Source organism: Mustela lutreola, chromosome 11, assembly GCF_030435805.1.
Source record: "Mustela lutreola isolate mMusLut2 chromosome 11, mMusLut2.pri, whole genome shotgun sequence".
Classification (NCBI taxonomy): domain Eukaryota; kingdom Metazoa; phylum Chordata; class Mammalia; order Carnivora; family Mustelidae; genus Mustela; species Mustela lutreola.
Genome location: NC_081300.1, coordinates 52470094 through 52497612, shown reverse-complemented (window position 1 = coordinate 52497612; position 27519 = coordinate 52470094). Strand labels below are relative to the sequence as shown.

General features: G+C 38.3%; 1 protein-coding gene across 8 annotated transcripts in view; it reads left to right on the top strand.

Annotated features, from left to right (window-relative positions):
* The window catches only part of MYOM1 (myomesin 1), a 148901-nt gene that overhangs the window by 58854 nt on the left and 62528 nt on the right, over positions 1 to 27519 (top strand). For all 8 annotated transcript variants that reach the window (XM_059139562.1, XM_059139561.1, XM_059139560.1 and 5 more), the window contains 8 exons: positions 599 to 687; positions 799 to 861; positions 4781 to 4945; positions 7082 to 7243; positions 13684 to 13825; positions 16702 to 16901; positions 18583 to 18639; positions 24817 to 24941. In XM_059139562.1, the coding sequence (XP_058995545.1) occupies positions 599 to 687; positions 799 to 861; positions 4781 to 4945; positions 7082 to 7243; positions 13684 to 13825; positions 16702 to 16901; positions 18583 to 18639; positions 24817 to 24941 (1003 nt within the window). The remainder of the gene's footprint in view (positions 1 to 598; positions 688 to 798; positions 862 to 4780; positions 4946 to 7081; positions 7244 to 13683; positions 13826 to 16701; positions 16902 to 18582; positions 18640 to 24816; positions 24942 to 27519) is intronic.

Sequence of the window (27519 nt, the reverse complement as noted above, 5' to 3'; positions counted from 1 at the left end):
TAACCTGAACCTTAGTTGAGTTGAGAGATAAATACCATATTTGTACTTTGAAGCTACAACACCAAACCACACATTAGACAGATCCAGATCCAGTTCGTAGCTCAGGGAGGCTGTGGGAGTCCTGCAGGAGAGGCTGTGTCTTTCCCTCTCAGTTGTTGCCTCCAGAGTGAAACTACCCCCAAGGGAGGTCAGCAGGAAGGCTGTACCCCTGGGGTGCTCTGGAAGGTTATCTGCATGGCCAGACATTTTCTGCTGTTGACACCACTTTAGACTGGTCAATTGTTAACACTATTCATGCTGTAATGTACGTGCTCAACAGATTGTTGACATGGGGTGTTTTGGATATTTTAAATGAACCTGGGCTAGGGTCACAGTGGACTGTAGGTGTCCTCCTTCCACACTGTGCTGCTGGCCTGAAACTGTAGTAGGTATCTTGTGTTATGTAAAATCCTGCAGGGAGCTGGATAGGGGTCAGCTTCATCAAAAGTCCCCCTGAGCCACATGCTGGTCAGTGATTTGCAGTGTGCTGTGTTAGCAAAGAGATCCTTGATAGAAGAGCTTGCAGCAGTGCTCACTCATCTCCATCTTGTCCTTTCAGATGTGATTTCGAAGACACTGCTCAGTACCGGGCCTCTGCGATGAACGTTAAAGGGGAGCTTTCAGCATATGCTTCAGTTGTGGTGAAGAGTAGGTTTACTCCCCATGTTTTATTCAAAGTGTATTTTTAAAATTTTTTTTCTCATGGCTAAAAAATAAATCAGGAAGCAAGTTCACGTGCATTTCTGCTTTCTTTTTTAGGATATAAGGGAGAGTTTGATGAGACTCGCTTCCGTGCTGGGGTTTCCACCCTGCCCCTCAGCTGTAAGTTTAAAAATATATTTGCTAAGTGTCATCTCTATTTAAAAGACAGCAGCATAAGCCATTCCACAATGCTGAAATAAAAGGATTATTATAATATATGCTAGTATGTGTATAATTGCTATTTATGTTGGGTTTTACTTTTTAGATTCTTTGGTTACTATTCTCTTTCTGAATATAACTGCTTCATTCCGGTTTTCTAAAAGCCCAGATATGATGGGCTAAAATGGCAAATGTTTTTAAGTCTTTCTGTGTTAACTGAAAAAGATCGTGACACAAACCTGGGTGGGTGATTTAACCATGCTCACTACACCTCCCCCCCCGCCCCACCCCATCCCAAGTCTGTCCCGTATCAGAGCGTCCAGGTAAGCATCACCTTCTGGAGAAATCCATGTATGACTCCCACTGCCACCCCCACATCTACTCAGTCAGGGTTGGGTTTCCCTGGTGAGACCACGGCACCTCTATCACGGCATCCACCACACTGAATGCTGTTAACTGGCTTACAAGCCACTTGAAGGCAAAGCTGGACCTTTTATCTCTAAACCCCAATTCCTGACACAGAATACAATGAAGGAATAAATAAGTACATTAATTTATGAAGTGAAATTTAAAATGAAATCTAGGGGCATCTGGGTGACTCTGTTGGTTAAGCACCCAACTCTTGATTTCGGCTCAGGTCATAGTCTCAGGGTTATGAGGCCAAGCGCCATGTTGGGCTCCACACTGGGCATGGAGCCTATTTCTTAAGATTCTCTCTCACCCACTCCCTCTCCTTCTCTGAAAATAAATAAACAAACAAGTAAAATGTTGTCTAAATGTGCTTTAATAATAAACTATTAAAAATACTCTTTTTTTTAAAAAAAGATTTTATTTATTTGACAGAGAGAGATCACAAGTAGGCAGAGAGGTAGGCAGAGAGAGAGGAAGGGAAGCAGGCTCCCTGCTGAGCAGAGAGCCCAATGCAGGGCTCCATCTCAGGACCCTGGGATCATGGCCTGAGCCGGAGGCAGAGGCTTTAACCCAGGCCACCCAGGCGCCCCTATTAAAAATATTCTAATCTGTGGTAATTTGTGAACTTCGGTCATTTCACCTATGTCAGAACATCTTTTCATAGAAGCAATAAAAGTAAAACCCTTAAGGTTGTTCAAATAATTCGATGCTTTCAGGGGTCAGATCGAGAAAGGTAGCCAAGCCTGAACTTATTTTTCTGATTACTAAAAAATAAGTGATAGTTTTGAAAATGCTTGATGAAGATATTTTCTCATGTGTCAGTTTTTCACCTTTCTGGTTGGTTTGATCAATTTCATGGGATGGCTCCTAATTTTAATATTTCAAGTTTTCATCTTTGGTATCAATACCACGGGTGGTTGGGAGGCAATGATGGTAGGAGTGAAGAAGGAACACACCCCAAATCATGCTTTTCTCACATCAGTTGATTTATACTGAGATGGAATAGTTGAAAATTCTGAACCTATGACTGACCTTCCATTGTCCCTAAGACAGGTTTATTAATTATTTATTTTCAATCATCTGAATGTATCCTGCTCCTTCCCCTGCCATATCATCATCCATATTTCTTCCACTTCTCGCTTCTCCATCAAACCAGGCTCTAAAAGCCCAGCTCAACCTAACTTCTCTAACTTCTTAATCTTTCAGATCTTTCTCTGACTGGTCCCTGAATTGAGTGCAGTTGTTCCTAACAAAGAACAGAGGGCTTTTATTCATTTACCCAACTTATATATTATGTATCTGCTATGGCTAGTTATAGGTTTAGGTGCTTGGAGTATGCTGAAAAGTATCATAGATAAAGCTCCCTGCCTGTGGTTCTGTTTTAATAGTTATTATATACTGATCAGTTGTACCAGACAGCATACTAAGACATTTTGTTACATATAGTGGTTGTTTAACGCTCTCTCAAAGCCTATAGGTGTCTTTTATCTGTGCTGCACAGATGAGGAAATAGTTTTCAAGAGGTTAAATCATGAGGTAAGACCACACATAATGGTAGAGTAGGGACTTATAAGTTAGTCCTTCTAACTCTAAACCATATTCTTTTTTTTTTTTTTTTTTTTTTTTGGTGGAGTGAGGAGCAGAGGAAGAGGGAGAGAGAGAAGGGGAGATAGAATAAGCAGGCTCCATGCCCATCACAAGCCCAAGGCTTGATCTCATGACCCCAAGACCATGACCTGAACCAAAATCAAGAGTCAATTTTAGTATATGTGCTGCCGAAGCGAGCACCCAAAATCGAGAGTCAGATGCTTAACTGACCAAGCCACTCAGGCACCCCTCTAAACCATATACTAAAATAGGAATTGCCATTTTCTGTAAAGGACTCCTGTAATTGTAATTTGTAAACTAACTAACTTGTAAATTATAAATACTTTAGACTTTGTGGGCCGTATGGTCTTTGGCACAACTACTCAATGCCACCATTGCTACACTAAAGTCACCATAGACCGTAGGTAAATGAATGAGCATGGCTGTGTTCCAATAAAATCTTATTTATGCACATTGAAATTTGAGTTTCCTATGACTTTGCACATGTCACATCTTTGATTCTATCTCAACCATTAAAAAATCAAAAAATTATTTCTAATGGTGCAAAGAAGGAGGCAGCTTTGGAGCCCGCCTGGCCTCCCAGACAACAAAGTCTGATTGAATTGTTTCACTTTTGATCTCAGTGGGACATCATCATTTAGAAATTGAGTAGATGGAAACTGTGCTTCAAAGAGTTGTTTCACTCTTGGTTAGTGGCTGCCAGAGGACACACAGATTCAAGGCACTATCATGTATTGCTGGAGAGTACAGCTTCTGGAAACAGCCTGCCAGGGTAAATCCTGGCCCTACAGGGTCATTAAGGGCAGTTAATTCGCCCTCCCTATGCTTCTGTTTCCCCACCTATAAAACAGAGAGATGAGAATGGAACTTACCCGAGAGAGCTATTATGAGGTTTGAGTTAATAGATATTTAACACTGGGAACAATACTTGGCACAAGTTGAACTCAATAAATTCTGGCTTGCATTTTCAAATTACTTCTAAGAGGCGTTAGGAAGAGAGATGAAATATCAGAGATGGGCCTAAATTCTAGAGTCAGGCAGCTATGGGTTTGAATTTCAATTTCACACATAATACCTTTGAAACCTGGACATTAGTTGTGTATTATTTTTGTGAACCTCTCCATTCTCATCTGAAAGAGAGGGAAAAAAAATGTGCTGTGGGGTTTTTGTAAGGATTAGACAACATGTCAAGTTCAAGTATGTGGCATGGTAAACTGTTAACGAGTCATTTTCCCAAGCTCTTTCCCTTGAGAAAAGAAGAAATAAAACCTGGGAGGCTTTATGATGTAGGTATTCACTCAATCTGTAAGTAAGATATTTTTAAGAAAAATATTTTTTAAAGTCACAATATTATAAACTTTTCAGTTTAAAATTTCTTATAATTTTTTTTCTCACTCAGATCATTAAAGACACTGAAGCAAAGAATTTTTCCATTAAGTTAGAAAACTCTGTTTTTATGAGTAATTGATATGGCTGGTTTGTCTGGAGAGTACAGTGGCTGAGTTTTAAATGAACTAGGAATCTAAAAAGTACATATATTGTGCTAAGTATTTAAGTCTAACCTAAATGTGGTATTCACTTATATCCTGTGTGAGGTATTATGCCTGCCCCTTAAACCTTCCCCTTAAAATTCTATTCATTGCAACAATAAAAATAAATATTGAGCTTATCTGACCAATGAAGCAAGAATTTCCATTTCACATCATAATATATGGGAATGTGCCATGTACTTCTTTATAAGATTTAATTTTTGCCCAGATAACTCTTTTGATCAGTGTTTGCTGTGACCACTTATTAAAATGCTAGTGTCTCTTTGATGAGAAAAAACAAAATTACTAATGTTTGTTTTTGTTGTACCCAGTTGGTGTGACCCCTTATGGTTATGCATCCAAGTTTGAGATCCACTTTGATGACAAGTTTGATGTGTCTTTTGGAAGAGAGGGCGAGACAATGAGTCTAGGCTGCCGTGTAGTTATCACTCCTGAAATTAAGCACTTCCAGCCAGAGATCCAGTGGTACCGAAATGGTGAGCCTTTATAATGAATTCTCACTTAGGTTCTTATTCACCAGATGGGGAGCAAACGGGGCTTGGCACCAGAGCACGAGTGTCCATAGACCACAGACTTGTTTATCAGAACTGACAGAATCTGGACATTAGAAGGCATGACCTACTGGATGTTGAAAGAGTTTTTATACTTATATCAAAGTAGCAGGACTTTTGTAACATATTTGTGGAGGTTGTAATTTCTTATCACCAAGTAATCTGTGGAAAGGATGACAAAAAATGCACTTTTGTAAATTACTTATATATTCATTTTATAAGTTAATATTATTTCGTAAAATTAAGGGAAGTCCACTGAATCCATTGGGACTGTGGAGCATGCCCACTGACCCCTCAGCATGGTGGGCAGAGAGCAGTATGCTCACTGAGCAGTTGGCCTGAACTTCAGTTGTGCACCGCAGTACCTGGAGCAGTCTGGAGCATCTGGGTCCAGACCGAAGCCAGTAATGGCAAAACCACTGTGAATGGGGGAACATGGCCCCAAGGGAAGAGGAGGAGCTCCAAGTGGGGGCAGCATGGGAACCTGTAGTCGGAGCTTCCCAGCCTATCTGTCCTTCCCCAGAGCTCATTGCTATGCAGTCTGCACAAATACTAACTTACTGCCCTGAGCATCCGGACAGGAACTACTAGCAAGCAGGCAGTAAACTTTGTCAGCAAAATATTATAAAGTAAAAATCATGTAATAGAGACATTGCAGTAAAGTATATGAGGCAATTGTTGGAATTCCGTAAAAAGAGTTTAGAATCCCTGGTTTTGAAAACTGCTATAAATATACAGCAAATATTCAGAGGCTTAGAAATGTAAATTACATTTAAAGATTGTCACATTTGATGAAAAAGAACACTATTTTCATATAAAACTGTGAATGAAGCAGTATTCACAGGAAGATAATCTTAAAATTAATTTTTCCTTGTAATTGAAGATACAGTGATAGAATGCATGAACTGACACATGGATTATAAACAAATCATTTTCAGCCTCTTGTATACCTTCCACAATTTACTGAATATGATAGAGAAAAATATCAAAATATTATTATGTAAAATTACATTTAAAATTAAACTCAGACTTATGTGAAACTGATCTACATAAAGTCAAATTTTCTTAGAAATTTTGTCCCCTAAGCATCATTAACTCTAGAGTACTAAAATTTATATTTTGAAATAATGTACCAGAAAGTTAACCAATGTAAATGTCACAAGAATTTATCTATATAATTCTCTATAGTATAAAACTATATAATATTTTAAGTATGTAATATCCTAATAGCTATAGTAATAGTTGCATCAGCAGCAAGATCCTTCTCAAAATTAAAAATTATCAATTAATTTCTGATCTTGAATTTGCAAAGAGTGACTGACTGAGGTTACTTTTTTTTTTTTAAGATTTATTTCTTTATTTGGGGGGAGGGAGTAGTGAGGGGAGGGTCAGAGGAGGAGGGAGAGGAACAAGCAGACTCTGCCTGAGCACTATTGTGGGGCTCAATTTCATGACTCTGAGATCATGACCTGAGCAGAACTCAAGAGTTGGCCACTCAACCGACTGAGCCACCCAGGTGCCCCTCAATTATACTGAGTTAAAATGAAGTTGCTGAAAGTATAAATCTGATGACCTACTTGAAAAGCAAGCCTGAAATATCTTATCAATCAAGCTATTACATTAATAAAAATTATTTCTGTATATAAAACTTATTGTGAGAAAATATTTTTTTGCCATTTGTGTTACCCCAATTATATTTTATATAGAGTAAAATATTTTTGGAGGAAAAAGCCTTATATATTAGTGTCTGTAATTGTATTTTTTCTCTGCTTTTTGAACAGGGGCTTTGCAATTTCATTTTGCACTGGACCCTGCCGATTATGTATTTGGCCCTGGTCCCTTCGCTTCTGATATAGTATTTTTTATCAATGTAAGCATGGCAGAATGGCTCAAATCCCTAGAGACTTCTACTGACAGTAGACTGAAGAGCTTTCAGTATGGAAGAAGAGGGAGAGCGAGAGGGAGGGAGGGAGCCAAAGGGGGGGGGGGGAAGGATGGGAAAGGAAGGGAGCAATGGAGGGAAAACTCAGTTAATTTTCTTACTTTTAAAAAAATTTCCAGGAGCACCTATTTCTTCATCCAAATGGGTGCAAACACTTTGGAGTGGAGATCGAGCGACACTGACATTTTCTCATCTCAACAAAGAAGATGAAGGCCTCTACACAATCCGTGTACGAATGGGAGAATACTATGAACAATACAGCGCTTATGTCTTTGTTCGAGGTAAGGCCCAGCAAAAAGCAGAACACCCAAGAAGGTTTAAAACACGGAGGCCAAGTCAATCTATCCAAACATGGCTTTTGTAAGATGAAAGAGCCATTTGAAAATTCTTCCAGAATACATGGCATAGAGTTGTTAACTTCCAATAAAATTAGAACTCCTATAAAAAGGTTAATCCTGAGGCACCAACCCAAAGCTACCAGAGCCAGACTGTGTTACTGTCAAGGATTTTCAGGATTCTATCCTCAGTGAATTACCAGTGCAGCTCTTTACAGGTGTTAGAGTAGAGATGCTCTATCCCAACAATACAAAAAGCCATTTCAATTTACCGAAGCTGCCATAAAAGAGTGGTGGGCTACGGGGGACTTACTCTTTAATATCTATTCCAGGGAGCAATTTCATTATTTCACTCCAGACCCCTTTTTTATAGTTTCAACTTTAATGAACTAGGAAACAGGGTGCTACAACTTAATCCTTAAGGCAAGCTGTGTGATTTTAGGAGTCTTTCTTTGTTCACCTGTGTCTTGAATGGTTTGGCTCTCTACAAGTGGGGATATTATTTCTACATGGGATCGCAGGGCATCTGTAAGACCACTGACACTTCCAGGCAGCAGGCCTGTTATGTGTTCTCTTCTGTGCTGTTAGTCAGGTGTGGCCACAAGAGGGGACACAGGAGAAGATCGGGAAAATAAAATTTATTGCACTTATGGAAGGAGCAGAGGGAGGTGAGACCTTAGGCCATGACTTTTATTGACCTTTCTGTGGGAAAGGGGAGGCAGGGCAGGATAAACAGTTTAGGATTGGCTAGTTTGAATCATTTTGGTAGACTCTAAGCTATAGGCTTGGTCCCTAGCAGCCTGCTTCCTGGCAGGTGTGGCCTCCTAGGGTGTGCAGGCCAGATGGAGGAGGCACAGCTCTGGATTGGCAGTTTGCTTATCAAAGGCCGGCTCCTGGCTGAGTGGCTGCTATCTCTAAGAATTGGCTAGCCCTGGGTGTGTGGGGGGGAGGGTAGTGCCTTCGCAGTCAGAAAAGCTTTTAAGGTGTCAAAACATCATAATATACAGAAAACTAAAGTATAAACAATATAGGAGACTTATTAATTTTTTAAAAATCTTTTGTGTACTAAAGAGAATCATAAACTCATAGGAATTTTGATCAAAATGGAACTTTAGAGGTCAGGTGTCCTTAACTGGGATCCACAGACTCTCAAAGGGTCTGATTAAAATTGTATTTCAATATATTTAGTTTCTTTGGCAATCTCATGTATGTTATTTTATGCATTTGGAAGCATTATTTCAAGAAGGGGCCTCTAGACTTTGTCAGTCTGCCAAAGGATGGCTCAAAAAAGTTAAGATTCCCATTCTAGTCAAATCCCTTAATTTTAAGATGCAGAAACTGAGGTTCAGAAAAATAAAGTGATTTACCAAAAAAAGCCTCACGGTTAGTTAAAAGCAAAAGTGGATCTAGGATACAGGTCTTCTGATGCCTAACCTAGGATTTTAATTAGGCTAAGCTGATGAAACAAAAAAGCTTATTTCTCCCCTATGTCTATCAATTCAGAAATAGGGGCATGGTTCAGAGTCCCAGGTCCCATCTACATTGTTATTCCATGGTCCCCATGGTGCTATCCTGTGTTCTCATCCCAGCCTATGGGAAAAGGGAGAGAGGAAGTGGATGGGGACGTGCAGAGTTGTACACATCACTTCTGCATGGTGAACACTTAGCACATGCACATCTCACAGTGAGGGAAGCTAGGGTGTCATGTGTCCAGCTGAGTGGCCATGTTGCCTACTGAAGCTGGGGCTTCTAGTACTAAAAGGAAAATGGATACTGGGAATGGTTAGCAGCACCCCCCCCCCCCCCCACCAGGGAACAGTAGTAATTGTGGAATTCTGTCCTAGAACAACTGATAAAGATACATGAATATTAAAGAGAGAGAGAGAGAGACATGAATATGTACATCATCTGAAAATGTTTTAGACTTTCTACAACACAAAAGTATTGTGGGCAAAGTCAGATGTCATGGTGTTAGCCTCTGGATAAATCACGTGAAGACAGATACACTGAAACTCATCAGCGAGTAAGTTTATGTAGACAAACCACCTGGAAAAATCTGGTTAGATAAGGACTGTATCTCTGGTGATTCAAGAAAAAAACCTTAATTACTTATGCCTTGGCGATTCTTTCATGGGCTTTGTCTAGAAACTCTGATACAGTCTAGGTTTTCTCAGTAACATTTCTCCATGCCTATATCCAGAATTGTGGCTCTCCACCAGATTTAGAGCAGGCTTCACATTATTGACTATAGACAGAGAGATGGCATCGAAATTTGAAATTTATACTTAAGCTAGTTTTCAAATCTACAAAATAAGGAAATGGAAAGATTCTAAAATTGATCAGTTTAGGGTAGAGACCAACAAGTGGAATTGCTGGGTCACATGTTAAATTTGTGTTTGACTTTTTAAGAAATTGCTAACATGTTGTTTTTTGGGTTTTGTTTCGGTAAAGATTTCTTTTTAAGTGATCTCTATACAAAATATAGGGATTGAAATCACAACCCCCAGATCAAGAGTCGTATGCTCCACCACCTTGGCCAGCCAGGCACCCCAAGAAATTACCATTTTGTTTTAAAGGACACTTTATGTGTTTTATATAAACTTATGTGAGAGAACTGAGAAGATAAATGGGAAGGACAAAATTGGAAAGATAAATTTCAGTAATTGCTTTGTGAATTTAAGAACTTTTAGAAAAAAATGTCACTTATAAGTTTATTTTAAATGATATATTTTAGATTCTTTTTTTTAAAAACCCTTTATTGAAGTATACTTGATAAACTGAAAGATCCACCTATGTTGAGTAGACAGTGCTTTAGAGTATTTACAGAGGGTGCAGTCATCACCTAGCATCCGTTTAAGAACATTTTCATCACCCCAGAGGGTTTTCTTTGCCCATTCCACACTGTCATTCCCAGACCAGCCCATAGGCAACCACCAGCTTACATTCTGTCTCTGTTTGCCTTCTTTGGACATTTCTGGATATGGTATGTGGAATTTTATATCTCTCTTCTTTCAGTAAAACATCTATTTTGAGGTTCGTTTATGTTATAACACATTTTAACAGTTTGTTCTTTTTTATTGCTAAGTACTATTGCAATGTATGGAGAAGACTCTTTTGGTCCATCCATTCACCAATTGGACAGTTGGATTGTTTCTACTCTTTGGCTATGATGAATAATTCTGCTATGAACATTTATGTTCATATTCATGGATGTATGTTATTATCTCTCTTGGGGAGAGACATATAAGTGGAATTACTGGGTCATATGTTAAATTTAAGTTTAACCTTTTAAGAAAGTGGTAACATGTTGGGTATTTTGGCAAAAATTTTGTTTTTAAGTAATATCTACACCCAACTTGGGGCTCAAACTCACAACCCCCTGATCAAGGGTCAGATGTTCCACCACCTCAGCCAGCCAGGAATCCTAAGAAATTACCGGCATATTTTAAATGACACTTTATGTGTTTTATAAAACTCTGTATACATTGAACTGCATGACGCCATTTCAGTGCATTTTTAGAGCTCAGATGTTTTTGCTGCTCAGAAAATAGCTTCTGAACTAGAATGATCAGTGTATAAAGCACCGTGTGTCTGCAGAAACCCATTCCAGAGATGCACATATTTTATTATACAGGTAGTATGTGTTCTTTGTAAAAAAAAAAAAAATTAGATCATGTAAATAAGCAAAGAAAAAAAAGAAGAAAGAGAAAAGCTATTCCAATGTTATTATTTTATTACATATTTTTCTAGACTTATGTATTTTGTATATTCTTTCCTCCTCTACCCCTTCCACTGCATGGAGGGAGAGAGATGATAAAGTGGTAAAGGACAGGCTAGAAATGTCTTGAAAAAACAATTACAAATGACAAATAGATGAAAAGGTATTCACTAGTAATCAAAGAAATGAAAATTGAAATGATGTAACATTTTTATCATATTGCAAAGATTTAAAGGATTTTTAAAATCCACTGGGATAAAGGAATGAAGGGAATAGCACTCCTGTCCATTGCTGGTATCAATTGTTTCAACATTTCTCAGGATGTTTGCTACTATGTATCAATAGAGCACATCCATCAATTCTAGTTCTAGGAACTGAAGTGGGCAAAGGTAAGAAAAATGTATTGGGAAAAACTAGAAGAAATCTAGATACCTACCCATGGGAGTTATAAAATAAAGTATTATAAATGCTCCATGTAAACAACAGAATACCACACAGCAGTGAAAACAAATGGTGTATATCTATTCTTACTGATAAGGAAATACATTAACATGAAACTATATAGTCCAATCTTGTTTTTATTTTAAAAACAATCACTTTTGAGCTTATAAATATAGAAAAAAATCTAGAAAAATCTAGGCCAGTATGTTAGTAGTCGTTGTCTCTGAATTATGAAATTAAAGAGGATTTTAACATATTTTTTGATTATCACTTTTTATAAGAAAACACTGCTTTTATACTAAAGAGAATAGAGTTACTTAAAGTTTTGCTTTTTGGAGGGTTGGGAAAAAGGACACGGGCTAGGAAAAGGCCTGCCGCTGGCCAAGTGGGAGCAGTGGTCAAGCGTTCTCCAGCAGCTGCTGAGAGCCAGGAGCACAGATGTGTCCCAGCATAACACAGTATCTGGATTTGGCTTCCAGCGGCTCCTACACAGAACCTGTTTTTAGAAAGATTGTTTAGCTTACCCTAAGAATGGCATGGGCCAAGCAATGTTATAAATATGCTGAAAAATGGTTCCCTGGATTCCTACTGTCTGCCATGCTCTGTTACATACTATGGATAGTCTGAACCAGGGATTCCTTGTTGTTACATTTTGGGACTGTAGCAAAAGAACATGGATGGAGGTTGCCAGCTGTCTCCTCCCAACTGAGCGGCTTTCTAGCATCCTTCTTCTGTCACTTGAGGCCTATTAACCTCAGCATCTCTACCCCTTTCTAGTTCTGCTCTAACTTCACCATTACTAGGTTCTCCCCCCCCACCCCCCAATCCAGTGCTCTCAAACCCTGGAAGGGAAGAATTTTCTTCCCACCGAAACGCTCGCTTTTAGGGTCCATGATTTAGTTATGTTCTCATATAGTACTTATGCCAGAGAAGTTGCCTAAAACACTTTCCTACAGGTTCGTGGGGGCAAGAGACAGAATATTCAAAACCAAAGTGATTTGAGCTCCTCACAGGCAGTGCAAACCTATCCCAAATTCAGAAGTGCACAAATATTTCTGCCTTAATATCAAATGGCTTAGTAATTCATAAGAGTTACAGAAGTATATAGCTCATTATAAAAGAAAAGTGTTTATACAGTCAACAGAAGTGTTTTCCTTGAGATGAGTGGTTCCAACACGTCGCAGCCTCCTCTCCGGCCAACTGCAGTTATGAAGAAGGGGACCAGAGGTCAGGAGAAATTGACAATGTGAACCCCACCTCCAGGAACTCTGCCTCTCACTGAAAGAGGGTTATTGACCGATTATTTTCATCCCCCTTGGCTCTCCTCCTGAAAACATCCCTGGTTCACTCATTTAGCTGTGCCTGAAGACACTGCTGAGGAAACCACTGTCAGAGGATCTCATTTCATAAACAGTCACTGCCCTCTCTTGTATAATCCTTAACTTGTACTAAACTCTGATAAACTAAGCTCAGATGTGGATATTGCATCAGAATTCCTTTCGCAAGTGTCTCCAGTCTGGGAACAAACATTTGATTAAAGTGAATGTTTTCCTTTCTCTCCCAAAATGGGAGTGACCAGCAGAGGGAAGGGCGAAGCTTCATGGTTTTTATTTGTTCCCCTTCAGAGAGGTTGGTATTTCTGAGTAACACTGTATGCTAGATATCTTAAGAACAGACTTTCTGGCTCAGCTTCCCTTATTAGACTTTTCTGCTAGTGGTTCCTATATCTCCATATTTATTTCCTTTATTTTTTATTTTTAAAAAAGATTTTATTTATATTTGACAGAGAGAGAGAGGGAGAACACAAGTAGGAGGAGCAGCAGAGGGAGGAGGAAAAGAAGGCTGTCCACTGAGCAAGGAGTTGATGCAGAGTTCAATCCCAGGACCCTGGGATCATGACCTGAGCTGCAGGCAGATGCTTAACTGACTGACTCCCGGGCGTCCCATATTTATTTTCCTTTAAAACATTTTGGGCAGGCGAAGGCCATGAGGCAAAGGTCGTGGATTCTTTTTAGAGCCCTTTCTAACATAATGTTCTTTGTACTGATGATGAAAAGCACACATTGTCATGTTGGTAAGCAAATTCTAAGACCAGAACTTGCTCTGCTTGGGCCAAAGATGTAGCTACTATGGGTGTGGTAAGAAATGTGTGCACTAAGCTGGGGATCGCTTGACTGTGATAGATCTTGTCTGAGAGGTTTAAAGGGATCCTTCTGTACCTCCACAGACGCTGATGCAGAGATCGAAGGAGCTCCAGCCTCTCCCTTGGACGTGGTGTGCTTGGATGCCAACAAAGATTATATCATTATCTCTTGGAAACAGCCAGCTGTGGATGGAGGGAGTCCTATTCTGGGATATTTTATTGATAAGTTAGTACTTAGTCTAGTTCCAGTTTGAGTGATTTAGTCATAGAGATGCATGCTTGACTTCTTCCACCATTTCTACATGAAATATTTTATATTCTGATCTCCTCCTCTTTCTCTCTCTCTGTCTCTTGCACACACAACCCTATCTATTGACCTAAATTCCAAAGATAATTTTTGAATTTGACTACCAATACGAGTCACTTATTTGGCAAGAATGCTATGAATGTGTAGACCTTTTAAGAGGCCACTTTGGAAACAGCTTGTGTCCAATATATTTAATGTCTACATTCCTAGTATGCCAGTAATTTAAAACTATTAAATAATTGAAAGAATAATACTTTAGGAATATATATATATATATTTTTTTTTTTTTTAAAGAATTTATTTATTTATTTGACAGAGAGAGATCACAGGTAGGCAGAGATGCAGGCAGAGAGAGAGAGAGAGGAGGAAGCAGGCTCCCTGCTGAGCAGAGAGCCCAATGCGGAACTCGATCCCAGGACCCTGGGATCATGACCTGAGCTGAAGGCAGTGGTTTAACCCACTGAGCCACCCAGGCGCCCCTACTTTAGGAATATTAACAAAAACTTATTTATTTCATAGGGTGTGGTTTCAAGTTAGACAAAGAAATAACAAATATCAATAGTATTAAATTGTGTTCTTTCTACAATTTTTTCTATTTACATTCTCCAAAACTTAGAACCTCTGATATTTATAGTAACTGGGTCTTACACATTAATTATCCAGTGAATTTGGACAATACAGACAACAAATTTAGATTATCAACCTAAATACATTATTATCTGACTTAGTTTCTATTCAAATAGTTGCTCCAATTCTCTTCCATTTTTCAGTAATAGAATCTAATTGTAGAAACCACTAGGGACAAATAATCTGTGCCACTGTGGTACAACAGGTTTGTACCAAGGTGTATTAAACCAAATATTTATGGTAATAAGTAAATATATGCCCATTGGGCTCAATACCATCCAGAGAAATTTTTATAATAAATCCTATACTATTTAACCCTATACTAAATACTTCCACTTTATTTTGTCATTCAGTAATGATGACCTGTGAAGTTTTTGGTAGATTTTTTTTACATCCTTAGAGACTGCTTTATTGTCTTTGGCAATTTCCGAGGGATCTGCAAACTTAATCAGTGTAAGACAAGGGACAATCAGAAGTCCATTTTGCTTTGTCACAATAAAAAATAACCATATTGCAGCTAATATTTATTAAGCATTACCAATGTGCATGACACTGTTCTAAATACATCACATATATTAACCATTAACCATAACCACCATTTGAAAGGTAGCTACTCTTATCATGAGTAGGAAACAGTTGCTGGCCCAAAGCCACATGCTAGTGAGAAAACAGTAAGTTACCTAAAGTTCCACAGGTAGTACGTAGCAGAACTAGAATTCAAATACCAGCCTGGCCATGTATTTGTGTTTCTTTCTGCTCCAAAATGCTGTAGATATCTACAGAGCAGCTACGTTCCCCCCTTTCTTTCTGCCCACATGAGGGTTGGGAAGCACACTAGAGTATCACTGGGTCACCATGACAGCATCTGCACCGGGAGAGAGGAGGAATCTCTGGAGACAGGGGCAGCTTGAATAATCATCGTAGGCCTCTCAGCTCCCTCCCAAACCCTACACTTAGCAACTCCAGAATTTCTATAAAGACAAGATTTAAGGGTTGATGGGGGGCAGGGATTGAAGCCATAGTTCATAGCACTTTACATAAGGTTGAGGAAAAGTCTATTGTCTTTATCAAAGAATGGAAGGGTGAGGCTGAGGAAGCAGAGAAACCTCTTGCCCTGATCACCTTTGCCCTGCCATTAAAACCTGTCCCCCATGCGAATTATTTGGGAATTAGACATGTTAGACATGGAGCCATCTTGGGGCAGTGACATAAACTAAATTTCAGTGCTCTGCTCATAAAAACTGATGAGTTAGTTAATCCTAAAGCTGTATAATTTAAGCACAGGCTGCAAGCCCCTCACCCCCTGCCGATCAGGCCACTAACATAATATGAGCTGCCATCTTCATCTCCAGGATGTGACCAGTCTATCCCAGACTACTGTAAAAGCACCTCACCAGAAATCAGAGGTTCCAAAGCATGTAATCTCTCCCTCCCAGGTGTGAGAGTTTCCCTGCATCTCACCAATCTCATCTGTTAAGAAACAAATATGTTACAATACTCTCCTCCCCCTTCTACCCACACAGCATGTAATGATCATCAAGTGGGCTCTTTCCAGGGGTGACTGGCTAGCGCAGTCTGTAGAGCATACAGATCTTGATCTCAGGGTTGTGAGTTTGAGGCCCACACTGGGTGTTGAGATTACTTAAGAAAAAAAAAAAGCATGCTCTTTACTGTATGCTACAATATAAATAGGTATATTTAAGGTGTTAACTAATTCAAACAGTTTTATTTTTAAAAGAAAATGCATAAAGACGACAAAGAAGTCACCAATGGTGGAACTGAAGACATCAGCCAGGGAGATGTTTGGAGGATCTTTCCATTCAGTCTCTCCAATGTATAGATTGTACATACCTACCTGTTGCTTCTGTTTCTCCCCCAGAAAGTTCTTTGGCTTAGCACACTAGGCCCCTCAGCTGCTTGCTTTTAGGGAGTTTAAAGGAAGCATGCATGTTTAGGAAGGATCTGAGGTATTTTTATTTTTAAAGAAGACACATTGCAATTGAATAGAACTGATTGGATGCAGTTAAGTAACTATTGAACTCACACTTGAGCTGGGTATGTTATGGGGAGGTCTGAAGCAATTGGTGGGGGAGGGATTTGCAGATTTGGAGCTATTAATTTAGTCACACTTCTTTTAATATAATTGCTGACCGCTCTCTTTCCCTTAGGTGTGAGGTGGGCACAGATAGCTGGTCTCAATGCAATGATACACCTGTGAAGTTTGCTCGTTTTCCAGTCACTGGGTTGATAGAAGGTCGTTCTTACATATTCCGAGTTCGAGCTGTGAATAAGAATGGAATAGGTCTACCATCTAGAGTTTCTGAGCCTGTGGCTGCTCTGGATCCAGCTGAGAAAGCTAGACTTAAAAGTAAGCATTTTTCAATTTTCAGGATCTTCTTGAACCTTTTTGTCATTGTTTTAAGTAACTACAATATATCTCTTTGCAAGGTTATTCCTCCCCCCTTCCACTAGAGGGAGAAGAGACTAGGAAATCCTTTATCAGACTATCCTGGGGGAAAAACGAAACGAAAACCAATTTGTTTTTAGACTTGTCTCTTCACTAAGGGCTTTATTTTTTGTCTTATTTTTATTTGATTCAGAAAACTTTTCCTTGTTAAACTGAGTTCTGGGCATTCTATTTGAAATGAAATATGATAAAAGCCTGGGAAGCATTTTTATTTTTTGTTAGCACACTCCAAATATACTTTTCTTTTAATTCTTAATATTATAAGGTAAGTTTCTTAACCTAGAATTTGCCCCTTAGCACATTAATACTCAACCCAGTGAGCATCTTTATATCAAAGGAAAAACACATTTTTACAACATTATATCTCTATACTTGAGTTACCATATTAGACAATCAAAAATAATATTTTCATATATTTAAATTCCACATCTAAACGTCAAAACCATGGTACCTGATTTATGCTCTACATTTATTTCATGGGAACCCATATGTATCCTCAGTAATAGAGACCATAAAATGACATTAAAAGATTGTTGGAAATTAACACTTCAGACCACACTGGATATTTCAAACTTGACTCTATAGACATTTAAGCTAGGTAAGTATTTGTCATGGGGTGGTTGCTATCCTATCCTCAAGGGGCAAAATCATCGTGGTTGAGGACTACTGGTCTATGTCATATTTGCAGCATTATTCTTACCTTAGGTACATGTGTGGCATTGTAAAAAGCTAAGTAAAAAACCTTTCTCTGGGGACTTTTTCTAATCAAACTCCTTGATTGCCTGATTGTTTTTTGCCTGCTGTCTGACTTCCCTCCCTCTTTCCTAATTCAAGCTCATACTTCATTTACTCCTCTTTTATAAATTCCAATGAAAATAAGGTTGAGTTTGTTTGAGTTGAAAATAGGTTATCTTGCAAATCACCTTTCTGTTTTTGTATTAGCTCTGGTGAAAATCTGTTGATAAAGCAGGAGTTAAACCATTCTCTCTATCTCTTACTTGTGGGAACACAGCAATGAATTTCCTCTTCAATGAATGAATAAATAAAATGAATTTAAATGGATTTTCCTCTTTTCCTGCCCATTTACCCACTTTCCTTCCTCCAGGTCTAAACTGGTTTCTTTCGTAGATAATACTTTTCAAAATATAATGGAAAGAAATTGCTTTCATTGAATTGTACTGTAGGATTAGCTCCCCTCTCCTTTTTTTGGCTTCATTATTACACATAAATAACTACTGGGCTTGCAGTTGTTCCAGAAACATTTCTCCCAAATACATGAGAGATGAGAGAACTTACATGTTTCCAGAGATCTATACTGAACAGTAAATGAACATAGGTTATTTACTTTGCTTGTGAAACTACAGTTCCAGAAATGTTGACTCCAAATAGGTAGGCTCTGTGCTCTATCAGATTGTGGGTTCCTTGAAGACACAACACCATATATATGCTCAGTAAGATTCATTAGGAAAATATGTAAGTAAACTAGTTAATCAAGCCAATTTGTGGCTACTATGGCCAGTTTATGAGTGCAATTGAAACCGCATTTATGAACTTTGTGATTTTTACATTTATCTCTGTTCAGGTCGCCCTTCAGCACCTTGGACTGGACAGATCATTGTCACTGAAGAGGAACCTTCAGGTAAAAGCTCAGTTTTCCCCAGATACTGTTGCCAGTGTTTTGCCATGTGGTTTAGCCTTTATTATGAGGTTAAAGTGTATATTATTTAAGAAATTTTGGGAAGAATATCCTGAAATATGTAGAGATCATAAAGTAATGTATATTTTCAGAGAATCACAGTTTTTAAAAAAGGTTTATTGAAGGAGGTGCCTGGGTAGCTCAATGGGTTAAAGCCTCTGCCTTCAGCTCAGGTCATGATCCCAGGTTCTTGGGATGGAGCCCTACATCAGGCTCTCTGCTCTGTGGGGAGCCTGCTTCCTCCTCTCTGCCTGCTTCTCTGTCTACTTGTGATCTCTGTCTGTCAAATAAATAAATAAAATCTTTTTAAAAAAAGGTTTATTGAAGTACGATTGACATAGAGTAAACTGATTTCTGTAAAACGTACAATTTGGCAAAGTCTCCATGTGTATACACCTGTGAAGCTGTCACCATGATCAAAATAATGAACATAACCATCATCCCTAAAATTTCTTCATGCCCCTCTGTAATTCCTTTCTCCTGCCTCTGCCCATCACCAGGCCATCACTAATCTGTTTTCTGTCACTCTAGTTTGCGTTTTCCACACTCTTAAATAAATGAAATCTTACTCGTTTTTCTCCACTCAGCATAATTATTTTGAGATTTACTCATGTTGATGCATGTATCAGTTCAAGTTTGTTTTTTATCCATTTACTGTCAAAAGCTTCTAGGAACATCCTTATTAAGTGTTTGTATGGACTTATGCTTTTTATTTTTCTTGGATAAATACCTAGGAGTTGGACAGATAGGTCATATGGTAGTTGTATGTTTAATTTTTATTTTTTTTGGTATATGTTTAATTTTTTTTTTAAAGATTTTATTTATTTGACAGACAGAGATCACAAGTAGGCAGAGAGGCAGGCAGAGAGAGAGGGGGGGAAGCAGGCTCCCTGCTGAGCAGAGAGCCCGATGCAGGCCTTGATCCCATGACCCTGGATCATGACCTGAGCCAAAAGCAGAGGCTTTAACCCACTGAGCCACCCAGGTGCCCGTATATGTTTTTTTTTTTTTTAATTTTTAAAAAAAATTTTTAATAAACATATATATTTTTATCCCCAGGGATACAGGTCTGTGAATCACCAGGTTTATACACTTCACAGCACTCACCAAAGCACATACCCTCCCCAATGTCCATAATCCCACCCCCTTCTCCCAAAACCCCTCCCCCCAGCAACCCTCAGTTTGTTTTGTGAGATTAAGAGTCACTTATGGTTTGTCTCCCTCCCAATCCCATCTTGTTTCATTGATTCTTCTCCTACCCACTTAAGCCCCCATGTTGCATCACCACTTCCTCATATCAGGGAGATCATATGATAGTTGTCTTTCTCTGCTTGACTTATTTCGCTAAGCATGATACGCTCTAGTTCCATCCATGTTGTCGCAAATGGCAAGATTTCATTTCTTTTGATGGCTGCATAGTATTCCATTGTGTATATATACCACATCTTCTTGATCCATTCATCTGTTGATGGACATCTAGGTTCTTTCCATAGTTTGGCTATTGTGGACATTGCTGCTATAAACATTCGGGTGCACGTGCCCCTTTGGATCACTACGTTTGTATCTTTAGGGTAAATACCCAGTAGTGCAATTGCTGGGTCATAGGGCAGTTCTATTTTCAACATTTTGAGGAACCTCCATGCTGTTTTCCAGAGTGGCTGCACCAGCTTGCATTCCCACCAACAGTGTAGGAGGGTTCCCCTTTCTCCACATCCTCGCCAGCATCTGTCATTTCCTGACTTGTTGATTTTAGCCATTCTGACTGGTGTGAGGTGATATCTCATTGTGGTTTTGATTTGTATTTCCTTGATGCCGAGTGATATGGAGCACTTTTTCATGTGTCTGTTGGCCATCTGGATGTCTTCTTTGCAGAAATGTCTGTTCATGTCCTCTGCCCATTTCTTGATTGGATTATTTGTTCTTTGGGTGTTGAGTTTGCTAAGTTCTTTATAGATTCTGGACACTAGTCCTTTATCTGATATGTCATTTGCAAATATCTTCTCCCATTCTGTCAGTTGTCTGTATATGTTTAATTTTTAACTGCCAACTGTTTCGAAGACGTTTGTACCATTTTACATTCCAATCAGCAGTATATGAATTCCATTTGTTCCACATTATCACCAGTAATGATGTTTCATAGTGGGTGCATAGTGGTTTTAATTTGCATTTCCCTAATACTGTTGGAAACCTTTTTTATGTATATTGCCATTTTTGCATCATATTTGAATCTTTGCCAAATCAAGTTTACTTAGTTTTCCTGTTTATTCTAGAAATGTTATAGCATTAGCTCTTAGATCTCAATCTACGTTCCATTTCAAATTAATTTTTTCTATATTATGCAAAGTAAGGGTCTTAAGTTGTTATCATTATCGGGATATTTTGCATATGGCTATCCAGTGATTTCAGCAATCAGTTAAAGATTATCCATTCCCACTGAATTGCCTTGGCACCATTGCCAAAATCAATTGGTTGCATTTTTTTTTTAAATCTATTTCTAAAATCTCTGTTGTCAATTTTATTTTCTCTACACCAACCACACTATCTTGACTACTGTGGCTTTAGGTTGTTGTTGTTGTTGTTGTTTTTAAGCTTCCAGTTTTAAATAAATAAACAAATAAATGAATAAAAAATTTTAAAAGCTTTGTAGTTTTGAAATTAAGTAATATTTACTCCTCTATTTTTTTCCCCCCAAAGTTGTTTTGGCTATGCTGCCTTTGCATTTCCACATAAATTTGAAAAATCAGCTTTATCACTTTCTATAAAAAAAACCTACTGGGATTTCAACTTTCTATAAAAAAAACCTACTGGGATTTCAACTATCCGATCTTCTTGTTCTATCAGTTAATAGCGTATTGGTGAAATCTCTGACCGGATGGTAGATTTATTTTTTTTCTTCTTGTAGTTCTACCAGGTTTTGTTTCATACTGTTTGAGGCTTTGTTATTCATGCATAAACATTTTGATTGTCATATCTTCTTATGAATTGACCACTTTGTTATTATAAAGTGACACTCTTTATCCATGGTAATGTTTTTTGCTTAGAAATCTATTTTGATACTAATATAATCATTCAAGGGTTTTTTTTTTTTAAATTAGTATTAGCATGGCATATGCTTTCCATCCTTTTACTTTTGACCTATGTGTGTCTTTATATTTACATTGTATTTCTTGTAGGCAGCATGTAGCTGGGTCTTGGTTTTTATCCAGTTGGGTAATCTTTGCCTTTTTATTAGAATGTTTGAACAATTACATTTTGTGTGATTATTGATACAGTTGGATTTAAATCTACCATCTTGCTATTTGTTTTCTATCAATCCATTTGTTTCCTTTCTCCTTTTTTTTCTACTTTCTTTTAGATTGAGTACTTTTTTATTATCCCATTTTCGCCATGGTATCTTATTAACAATAATTCTTTGTTTTGTATTATAGTAGTTTAGAATTTTAATATATGTCTTATCACAACCTCCTTCAAGTAAGATTATACTACTACATGTATAGTTGTAAGAACTTAAAACAGCATTATCCCATTTCCCCTTTCAAGCCTTGGTGCTGTTATTGCATGGATTTTATTTGTGTATTACAAATTGCACAATACAATGCTATTATTTTGGTTCAAATAGTCACTTATCTTTCAAAGAAATTTAAAAGTAAGAAAAAACTTTTCAGTATTCACTCATATTTTTATCATTTTTGTTCTTCATTTCTTTGTGTAGATCTGGATTTCCATCTGATACCACTTCCTTTGTACGTGAAGCATTTCCTTTAATATTGCTTGTAGTGCAGTCCTGCTGATTATGAATAATTTTATTTTTGTATGTCTAAAAGAGTCTCTATTTCATCCTTCTTTTTGAAATAGACGTTCACTGGTTGTACAATTCTAGATCGACAGTTTTTCTTTCAGTACTTTAGAAATGATGGTCCACTATAGTGCAAATGTGCACTATAAAAATGACGTTGTTGGGGCACTTGGGTGGCTCAGTTAAGCACTTATCTTTGGCTCAGGTCATGATTTTAGGGTCCTGGGATTGAGACCTGCATTGGGCTCCAGGCATTGCGCTCTAGACCCGCACTGGGCTCCCAGCTCAATGAGGAGTTTGCTTTTCCTTATCCCTTGCTGCTTCTCCTTATCCCTTGCTGTTTGTGCTCACTCTCAAATAAATAAATAAAATATATATAAAAAAAAAGAATGACTATTGTTATTCTTATCTCAGTATGTATCTTCTTCTCTCTACCTGCTTTTAACAGATTCTTTTTGTCACGGGATTGAGAAATTTGTTTGTGATATGCATTAGTGTGGTTTCCTTGATGTGTCTTGTGCTTGCGGTGTACAAGTTCCTTGGATTCTGTGAGTTTACAATTTTCATCAGCTTTGGAAAATTCTTCAGCATTATTTCTTTAAACGTTGTTTTTTTCCTGTACCCCTTCTTTCTTTTCTACCTCAGGAACTCCAGTTATATGCTACTTGAAACCAGGGGTCACTGATGCTGTGTTCATTTTCCCTTTCAGTGTATTTGCTTTCTGTGTTTCATTTCAGATACTTTCTGCTACTGTGTCATTATATTTTCCATGTCTTTATTCAACATGTTTAATCTTTGCCCTTTTGGACATATGGACTGTTCTTACAATAACTGTTTTTATATCCTTGTTGATTAATTCTATAATCTGTGACATCTTTGGTTTTGTTTTCATCGACTGATTTTTCTCCCCAGAAAGGGCTGTATTTTCTTGCTCCTTTGCGTACTTAATAACGTTTCATGAGATGCCAGACATTTTGAATTTACATTGTTTGGTGCTGGATGTTTTTAAGTTTTTATAAATGCTCTTGAGCTTTGTTCTGGGGAAATGATTTGATCTTTCAAGGCTTGCTTTTGTTAAGTGAAATCAGAACAAACTTTAGCTGAGGCATAATTTGGCCATACTACAGAGGAATAGCCTTCTGAGTAGTACTCTACCAGATGCCTGTGAATTAGGAGATTTCCACTCTAAATGGTTGGAATATGGACTCTCCCAGGTCCTTTGAGAGCTTTGAGGTTTATTCTCTTCAGTTCTGTTGTGTGGGTTTTCCTCCACCTCAGGTGGTTTTCTCACATTGATGTGCTGGTTAGTATTCAGGTGAGCACTCCAGAGGTACCCTCTGAACATCTCTGAAGCCTCCTTCTCTGTGCAGCCCTTTCCTCCAGTATTCATCCTTGTGACTCTCTCTGTAGGTACCTTCCCTTTCTGGAATTCCAGCTTCTTCTCCTCCACTTGGGGAGACTCCCAGGTTCTACCTGGGTTCCTCTTCCTGAGCTGCTGTCTTGAGATTCTCTCCAGACAATAAGCTAGGACAGTGGTAGAGCTCACCTAATCTGTTACTCTTCTATCAGGAATCATTGTCCTAAGCCAGCTAATATCCAATGTCTATACATAGTTGTTCCATGTATTTTGCTTGGTATTTTAGTTATTGGATGTGGAGGGTCTAAAGTTTTGCCCTACTTACAAACTAATACGTTTCATACCACAGTTTCATTGATGTTGGTAAAAGATAAGAGATTCCTAGGTCAGAGACAAAGGATTCTTTAGTCACAGCACAGTTAGACAGCACGAGCTTCCTGTTCTCATTACTTTCCTTTGCATTGTCCCCCCGCCAAGTTCCACAGGGTGGTAGGGAGCAGCACAGATGGATGCTGTACACGCAGTAGATAGATGTTACATCTGACAAACCCTGTGCCCAAGCTTTCTCTGGAGAAGGGCATTATCTTTACTCTCCTGGTGAGAAAACAAGTCAACTTTCTGCCCTAGAGAATATACTATCTTTATATTCCAAGTTTGTTTGCTATCTGAACATCCTTGAAAAGATATTCTATGAAAAGCTGATATAGGATGTCTAGAAAGTATAACTTATGTCATTACTGTTTTTTAGGAGCAGTAAGAAAATCAAAATTGCCAAGCAAGGAAAGTAAAATTGTGGCTTTGAATGAATGAATGAATGTTTTAGGAAGAATTTCAGAGATGAGGTAGTTCTTTATACTGTGGAGCAGTAATGAACTCTTTCTCCAGTGGGAGAGGAACATCTATGACTCTCTGCATATGCTGGTCTTCCCAGGGTGTGTGCTTTTCACTTTTCCTTGTTGTTTTTCAGAGGGTATTGTTCCTGGCCCCCCCACAGACCTCTCTGTCACAGAGGCTACCCGGAGCTATGTGGTGCTAAGTTGGAAGCCCCCTGGCCAGCGTGGCCACGAGGGCATTCTGTACTTTGTGGAAAAGGTAAGATCCTGGGATCAACATTATTACCTCAGGCCTCTTCTTAAAGATTTCTTTAAAGAAATAGAGATTAAATTTCCATTGCGTCCCGAACTCTTTAAACCCTTATAAACTATAAACAGTCTTCACCAAAAAATGTATATCACATGGAACTTTGCCTGAAAGTTCAGGGGGCTTCTGGATCCATGGAGCTCACCCATAGACTTCTAAGAGGTCCACAGACCCCAAATTATGACCCTTCTAAGCAGAGAAATGTTCCTAAAACTGTAGTTTGTTCATATGGCCCTGTTTTCTAGACACTCCCTTTGTCTCCCTTCCTCTAGTAATGGCTTTTCATTTCCCTACAACTTGTCTTCCGCAGTCAGAAATGAACATTCATGAGGGTAGATGAGCCAGAGGAATAAAAGTTATAGTACTTTCAGAATACCGTCAAAGAGCTGGAGAGTTAGAGAAAGTCCTTATGTGCTGCCATGCACTTGGCTAGTACTACTCCAGTGTAGATAGTAGTGTGGCATCAGGAATTACAAAACAGCATGAGACCCTGGCTAGTGCTTCCTCTCAACTATCTTACAGTTTTATTGTAATTATGTTAGAGAGGGCAGCATATAATGAAAGCCTAAAATGGGTGGAATGATGAGAATTATATGTGAATCCATCATTTACCTGGGCAGCTGTAGTAAGTATTTCTACCCAGAAAATGGAGGTGAGCCACGACCTGGATAGGGTGTTATTTGTGGGAAGTGGCCAGTTGCAAGTGCAGCAGGAGGAATGATGGCTAGGTAAGGCCTCACTGCTCCAGGCAAAGGGCATTTAAAGAGAATTTGCTTAAAATGAGATTCTAATCCATTTGTTAAGAAAGTCTCGATTAAGATGTAATTGAAAAATGAAACAAAAGTAAGTTTATTTTATGTTATCTGTAAGAATGTTTACATTTTTATAACAGCCACGTACCATTTTATTTATTTTTAACACACCATTTTTTTTAGAACAATGAATGAAACAATTGGCTGTACTTTTTTGTGTGTACTTTGTTTTTATAAAATTTTGTGATAGCACAATAAGCTATCATTTACTTGACATTTTACTTTCATAGCAAAATTGTAGAAAAGGTCTTTATTTGGCAAATATCATGTAGCTCAGTTAATTTTCCTAAGAGCTTTTCTCTTTCATCCTTAATGGTTTTCTGATCATTCAATTTCAGAACACCTACTAGGTCACCTTCCCTGGCAATTATTATAAGAGAATAGATATTGTAGATACATAAGTGTGTGCAAATATGCAAATATCTGCAAATCAGGTAACAACATAAAAGCAAAGATGACTATCTTTATGGCCTTTTAGTTATTTCAGATCCTCAGAGAAAATTATACTAAAACTAAATTCTAGGGTCTGTGGTTTTCCTATTTTAATTAATAAATTTATTAATTTATTTCCTTGATAAAGACATTTAGTTCATGTCTTTGAGGAGCACGCCTCACTTCTCCTGATCCCTAGCAAATTGGTAACAATAAATGGAGTATCTCTATAACATGCAATATAGGCATCTTTCAAAAGAGTCTGATTTTACCAAAATAATATTTAAAGTCTTATTGGTATTAATTTGTATATTTTCTAGATGTTAGCCTCAAATTAAATATAACTTGAGTAGCATTCCTGATTTAAATTTTTTTTCCTGTATTTTTTTAAATAGAGGACAAGACTAGAGTGGAAAATGTTTGTTTCCTGGTGTGCTTAATACATACCCTTCACTGAATCTTTTTGAAATGCTCCACAGGAAAAGAGTTCTGAATAAGCTCTGTGACAATAATTACCATCCTTCCTACAGTAATGACATAGTAACAACCTACCACTGAGGCATTTTCTTTAGATGAGTCAACTTTAGCTGCCGTTGAACATTTCCTCTAGTCATATAAACTCTAATTTCTCCAGGAAAATCTATAACTTCCCTAGACCTAAATGTATGTGAGGCTGTGATTAAAAAGTGTTAAAAGTGTTATTCCACCAGTGAACCTATTAGTCTGGAACAGAGGGAACAATTATGAGTGCAGTGTGAGTAGACAGGTCTCTCTAGGCACTGCTGACATATATGAAAGGCCCAGGATGTTGACATACTGGGGAAGCAGAACATGCCCAGAGACTAGGGCACATTTACAGAAGAATTATCCAAACGTCAAACCATCCTACTCAGCTGAGTCTCAGGTTATTTCTGATAAAAAGCAGCTTCTAACGTGTTGACCTTTCTAAAGCGCAACGTTTCACATGCTCTTGTCCTGCAGCTCGTTTTCCTCCCCAGAATGTGGATGCCCATGGGAATGTGCTTCTTCAGTAACCCCCAAGCTTGCACCTCTTTATAGAACTTGTTTCCAGAAATTGCATGCACATATAGTACAAACTTGCCTTGTATGGCTGTACCTTATGCCCCGTTCTACCATGTTTGTGAGCCCTGGAATGGTTGGCATTTAATAGAGGGCATTGATGGGGCATACAGTTTGCTCAGGGTCACACAGAGACATAGCTAGGATTTGAACCTGGGCAGTCTGGCTCAGTTTTCATATACTGTATGTGAGGCTGTGATTAAAAA